General features: G+C 52.2%; 1 protein-coding gene across 1 annotated transcript; it reads left to right on the forward strand.

The window, feature by feature from the left end:
• Window positions 1–1455: 1455 nt before the first annotated feature.
• Window positions 1456–4633, forward strand: LOC138720619 (1-phosphatidylinositol 4,5-bisphosphate phosphodiesterase beta-2-like). Its single transcript, XM_069856966.1, has 4 exons — window positions 1456–1878; window positions 2509–2566; window positions 3258–3344; window positions 3927–4633. The coding sequence occupies exons 1-4, from the start codon at window positions 1580–1582 to the stop codon at window positions 4197–4199; spliced, it is 717 nt and encodes a 238-aa protein (XP_069713067.1). The 5' UTR covers window positions 1456–1579; the 3' UTR covers window positions 4200–4633.
• The last annotated feature ends 1664 nt before the right edge of the window (window positions 4634–6297 follow it).

A 6297-nucleotide genomic window follows, 5' to 3' on the forward strand; every position in this document is an offset into this window, starting at 1 on the left:
TCAGCTCAGCCTTCTAAGAGAATTGAGCCCCGCTGCTTAAATCAACTGGCAGAATCAATTCACCGACTTCTAGCCAGGCACTTGGCCATTTGTTCTTGCAAGAACTTGGTCCTGAAGCTAAAATCCTCCCTCATTCCTGCTTCCCATTGCATCCTCTCTCAGCCTTTAGTTGCTAAATCAAAGGTTCCTCTTTTTGTGACAGATTCGGTTTGTCTCGACTATTCAGCATATTCAGACAAGGGTAAGAAACCCAGGGCGAGCCAGGAGAAATGGTTCGTTAATAATACAGGGTCATTTAGTAGAGAAACTCCAGGAAGATTTAAAGATCTTGAGCAACGGGCAATAAAATGGCACTTAAATTAGGGATGAATAAATAGAAACGAATGCTAAGGGAAAACCAAACTGTACAAGGGCTGAGCTGTTGTCATTTGGGAAAGAGATCTTGGTTCTGCCCCTCTGCTCCGCTCTGGATGGGACTTGGAGCCCCTGATCCAGTGGGAGGTGGCAGGGGTGGAACTGGATGGGCTTTGAGGTCCCTTCCAACCCAAACTACTGTGTGATTCTGTGAAAACCAAGAGCCAAGTCAGCGTTGTGCCACCACATCCATCACCGTGAAGTCACTTGTTCAGTGTGTGATCAGGAACAAAAGGCTTTAAAAGAGCAAGAAGGGGGCGGCAAGGAGAGTCAGCACCGAGGAGTCATTTCAGCACAGAAAGTATCTGAGCAGGACTCAGCCTGGAGAGCAGATGAGTGAGGGGGATGCGCCGAAGTGCATAAAATCATGAGTGGTGTAAGAAAATGAATGGGGAAGTGATGACTCCTGGTCTGTTGTAAGAGAAGAACTGTGGAGCACCCAGTGAGGTTCTCGGGGAGCGTGACTAGTGTCACACAGCTTAGAAACGAAGCTCTTGTCCTCTCAGGGCAAGGAGCTTTGCAGTCTGAAAGTACAGCTGAATGCCCAGGTAAGAGACATCCATGGGAGTTAAATGTGTAGGAGCTGGAGGACACTGGAAACTGGGAGGGTGGATGAGGGGAAAGTCACCCTATGCTTATTCTCCTTCCTACGCTTCTCTTATGTGTTTTTCTTCTGCTGTTGGAAGCAGGACCCCGGACTGATGGGTCACTCTTGCTGTCCTGGTGTAGTTGTGCTGCAAGGGGTGGCTGGGATGAAGTTCTGCTGGTGCCCAGCAGCCTCAGGTGCCCAGCTAACACCTTGTAGTTTGCATTTTGATGCCACGCAGGGCACAGGTCTGAGGTTTTGTTCTTTCTGTTTAGTGTTTGATGGGAATGGTTGGACTCGATGATCCGGTGGGTCTCTTCCAACCTGGTGATTCTATGATTCTATGATTCCGTTGTTCCTACTGGTTGGTCAAATACTTTCTAAGTGTTTACAGGTTCTGCTTTGCAAGTCACATCCCATAGTTTATTCGCCTTTCTGCTTGCTCCACGTCATCTTTTGAACTCTCCTACAGAGCCACGTAGATCCTTCTTTGGTTTTTCTTTTTCATTTAGCAGTGTAAATCCTTTCAGCAAGTCTCCTGCTGCTCCAGAAGAATCCAGTACAACCCAGTTGCGACACATGGATTTTCTCCTGCCTTTTGCTATGACGCACTTTGAAAAGAAGAAAACATTACAGGACTTAAAATATTGTGCAGACTTAAGGCTTTCTGCTGCACAGTCGCTCAAGCTTTGCTCTCCCAGGCAGTCGAGCGCTCCAGATGTGGAGGGCTGCATCAGTCTGAGGTTTGTAATCAATCTCTCAGCGCTCTCTTCTCTCCGCAGCAATATTAAAGACATTAAGAAGAAGCTGGAGGCAAAGAGAGTGGACCGAGTCCAGGCCGTGATGAGGAGCACCAGCGACAAGGCTGCTCAGGAGAGGTACTGGGAGGGAACTGGGAAGGGATTGTCCCCATGGACTGGGAGCTGTGAGGCTGCACCTCGAGTCCTGGGTTCAGTTCTGGGCCCCTCACTCCAAGAAAGACATTGAGGGGCTGGAGTGTGTCCAGAGAAGGGAACAGAGCTGGGGAAGGGGCTGGAGAACAGAGTTATAAGAGGTGGCTGAGGGTCCTGGGGGTGTTTAGCCTGGAGAAGAGGAGGCTGAGGGGAGACCTCATCGCTGTCTGCAACTGCCTGAAAGGAGGTTGTGGTGAGGTGGGTGCTGGGCTCTTCTCCCAAGGGACAGGGGACAGGATGTGAGGAAATGGCCTCAAATTGCACCGGGGCAGGTTCAGGTTGGACATCAGGAAAGATTTCTTCACAGAAAGGGTTCTCAGGCGCTGGGAGAGGCTGCCCAGGGCAGTGGTGGAGTCCCCAGCCCTGGGGGGGTTAAAGCCAGGTAGACGAGGTTCTCGGGGATCTGGTTTAGTAGTGGACAGGGACAGTTAGACTCAATAATCTCAAGGGTGTTTTCCAAGCAAACAATTCCATGATTCTGTGGCATCGATAAACAGATTTTATATAGAGATAACAGGTGGGTTGTAGGTTTTCATGGATTTCCTTTCTTTAAAGGTTGAAGAAAGAAATTAACAACTCTCACATTCAGGAGGTGGTGCAAACCATCAAACTGGTAAGGCGAACGCCCCTGCCCCAGCATCGCTCTCCTGTAAAGCAGGGGTGGCTGGTGGGTGGCACCAGCAAGGCTCCCAGACAGAGTGCAAGCTCTGAGGTGTTTAGAACCCCTTGAATTGCTGCTGCGACAAGATCTCTGAGTAACTAGTGAGGCCCTGGCCCAGGTTGCCCAGAGCAGGGGTGGCTGCCCCATCCCTGGAGGGGTTCCAGGCCGGGTTGGATGGGGCTTGGAGCCCCTGATCCAGTGGGAGGTGTCCCTGCCCGTGGCAGGGGTGGGACTGGATGGGCTTTGAGGTCCCTTCCAACCCAACCCATTCCGTGATTCTGTGATACGAAGCACTGACCTGGGCTGGATGATGCACAGAGCTGTGAGAAAGGGAGGAGAAGACCCAGAGGTTCCCATCTTTGCCCTTTCGAGATGCAGCCCCTTGCAGAGCAGACTCGAGTGCACACGTGTGCTCGCTCTTGTTCTGCTTTCCTCGTTCAGGGCCTCGAGGGGGGCACAAACGCCTCGGAGCCAGCAGGAATGGGTCAGAATTGGGAATGAGGGGGGTACGATGCCGTGTGTTGTGTAAATCTCTGTCTCGTGCTCCAACTCTGTGTCTTGCTGCTGGAAGCTTGGGCTGGCTAAAGCATTTCCTTACAAACAACTTCAATTTAAGTGCTTTTTTAATGTATTCTTTTTAAAGGTAACAGAAAAGACAGCCAGGTGTCAGCAGAAACTGGAAGAGAAGCAGGCAGAGAATCTGAGAGCGATCAAGGAGAAAGAAGGCCAGGTAAAGGCTCAGGGTCAGTGCTGTACAATAAATCCTGAACCCTCGAGGGGTTTCATCTTCCTCGTTCTTTAATTAACACCTCACTCATGCTGCACACACGCTGCAGCCGCCCACTCCTCTGGGCACTGAATGAATGACTTGGATCCGCGTAGGCTCCTCTAGAACCACCTCCTAGGTCAGCGCCGCTGCAGCCCCCGCTCCCCGTGCCAGCAGGAGCATTCGCCTCGCCACAGAACCGCCCCCTGGCTTGAAATTGTGGTGGAAACGTGTCTTTAAACAAGACAAATCTCACCCCTCCAAGCGCACAAAAGGCATTCCTGTTCGTTCACGGTGGGAGTGCAGCCTGGATTCATCTCGCTGCAGATCAGAGCGACCCAGCTCGGGATCCTCCCCGCTTTCACCTTCGGGGAGGGCAGAGTTTGCCAGGAGGATGGAGAAAAGTCCTTCAGCCCAGGGCTGAGACCAAAACTGTCACGTGCCAACATCCCCTCGCATCGGTCTCTCTCAGAGCAGGTTTTAATATCATTCCCAGCCTGACTTAGCCCCAGTGTTTGGAGAATGATGTGAGGTCTCTCTTTGCAGCTCCAGCAGGACGCGCTGGCGGAGTACAAGGAGAAGTTGAAAAGACTGAGTGTGGAGGTGCAGGAAATGGTGAAGAGCTACGCCAGAGGAGGCTTTCCTGGAGAGCCAGAGACTCGGAAGGAAGCGGCTCAGAGCGTTCCTGAGGGAGAACAAGGCCCTACAGAGCGACTGGAAGAAAAGATCCTAGTGGCAGAGGTGTCACGGCTCCCGTTTGCCACGCCTGGGCCCCCAGGAGCCAAAACAGATGTTGAGATTGAAGAAAGCAGATTCTGAGAGAGGCTTCCTTTACTGTTCCACCTCAGGGACGTTGATGGAGGTTTATGGTGGAGTTAAAGACCAGCTTGACGAACTCCTCCTCTCCTGCTCCGGGGCTGTCCTGAATCCTTCAGGAACGTACTTATTGTCCTAGACAGGGGCAGGAGGCTGAAGAGATCGTCCTTCAGCCTTAGCACGGAGGAGTTGAAGCAGCGTGAGGGCCCCTGGCTGACGATGGGCTCGGTGGTGGCACTCACGGTGGCGTCGACACTGAGAGTTCAGTCTGGATTCAGACTTCATTTTTTAGAGTACCCCCCCATTCATCACATGCCTCTCTCCCCATCAGAGCTGGATCTTTGAATCAATTTAACGAGGTGCGCTCTCCAGTAACCCAGCTGAGAGCGAGCCTGGAATAAAGCCTCGGGGCACACGCAGGGCTGGGTGCCCTCAAACACTGATCTCCTGAAGTGCTGTTCCCTCCAACAACACTTAATCTGCGGGAGGAAGGGTTGGGTTGGTAGAACCTCATGCCAGTTCCTTCACACTCAGCGCTGGCTCCATCCCCGCCAGGGCTGAGAATCCTTTTCAGGACAGTGAAACCAGCACATCAACCAGCGTTTCCCACGGTGGAAACGAGCAACACCAGCGCTGGAGCTTGTCTGACCACAGACCTTCCAGCAGAACACGTTGAGGGGCTAAGTCCCACCACCTTGGGCTTCAACAGGAAAAGGGAAGAGCAGGGATAGGAGGAGGGGGACAGATTTGAGCTGAAAGAGGGGAGAGTGAGATGAGATCTTAGGGAGAAATGTTCGCCTGGGAGGGTGGGGAGGCCCAGGCCAAGGTACCCAAGAGCAGGGGTGGCTGCCCTATCCCTGGAGGGGTTCAAGGCCAGGCTGGATAGGGCTTGGAGCCCCTGATCCAGTGGGAGGGGGTGGAACTGGATGTGCTGTGAGGTCCCATCCAACCAACACCACTCCATGATACCAAGATCCTCTTGGTCAACTTGACACTTACACACTGAAGACCAGGAGAGCTCTTTGGAGAGCAGAGCCCTGGAAGGGCCCAGAGAGATTCTTTGACCTCTAGTAACCCCAGGGCCTAATTGGTGACCTCAAGTAACCCCAGAATGGTCCTCAAAGACGTTGTTTGACCTCTAGTAACCCCAGGGCCTAATTGGTGACCTCAAGTAACCCCAGAATGGTCAGTGGAGACGTTGTTTGACCTCTAGTAACCCCAGGGCCTAATTGGTGACCTCAAGTAACCCCAGAATGGTCAGTGGAGACGTTGTTTGACCTCTAGTAACCCCAGGGCCTAATTGGTGACCTCAAGTAACCCCAGAATGGTCAGTGGAGACGTTGTTTGACCTCTAGTAACCCCAGGGCCTAATTGGTGACCTGAAGTAACCCCAGAATGGTCAGTGGAGACGTTGTTTGACCTCTAGTAACCCCAGGGCCTAATTGGTGACCTCAAGTAACCCCAGAATGGTCAGTGGAGACGTTGTTTGACCTCTAGTAACCCCAGGGCCTAATTGGTGACCTCAAGTAACCCCAGAATGGTCATCGGAGACGTTGTTTGACCTCTAGTAACCCCAGGGCCTAATTGGTGACCTGAAGTAATCCCAGAATGGTCAGTGGAGACGTTGTTTGACCTCTAGTAACCCCAGGGCCTAATTGGTGACCTGAAGTAACCCCAGAATGGTCAGTGGAGACGTTGTTTGACCTCTAGTAACCCCAGGGCCTAATTGGTGACCTCAAGTAACCCCAGAATGGTCAGTGGAGACGTTGTTTGACCTCTAGTAACCCCAGGGCCTAATTGGTGACCTGAAGTAACCCCAGAATGGTCAGTGGAGACGTTGTTTGACCTCTAGTAACCCCAGGGCCTAATTGGTGACCTCAAGTAACCCCAGAATGGTCATCGGAGACGTTGTTTGACCTCTAGTAACCCCAGGGCCTAATTGGTGACCTGAAGTAACCCCAGAATGGTCAGTGGAGACGTTGTTTGACCTCTAGTAACCCCAGGGCCTAATTGGTGACCTGAAGTAACCCCAGAATGGTCAGTGGAGACGTTGTTTGACCTCTAGTAACCCCAGGGCCTAATTGGTGACCTCAAGTAACCC

This window comes from Phaenicophaeus curvirostris, chromosome 5 (assembly GCF_032191515.1).
Source record: "Phaenicophaeus curvirostris isolate KB17595 chromosome 5, BPBGC_Pcur_1.0, whole genome shotgun sequence".
Taxonomy (NCBI): Eukaryota; Metazoa; Chordata; class Aves; order Cuculiformes; family Cuculidae; genus Phaenicophaeus; species Phaenicophaeus curvirostris.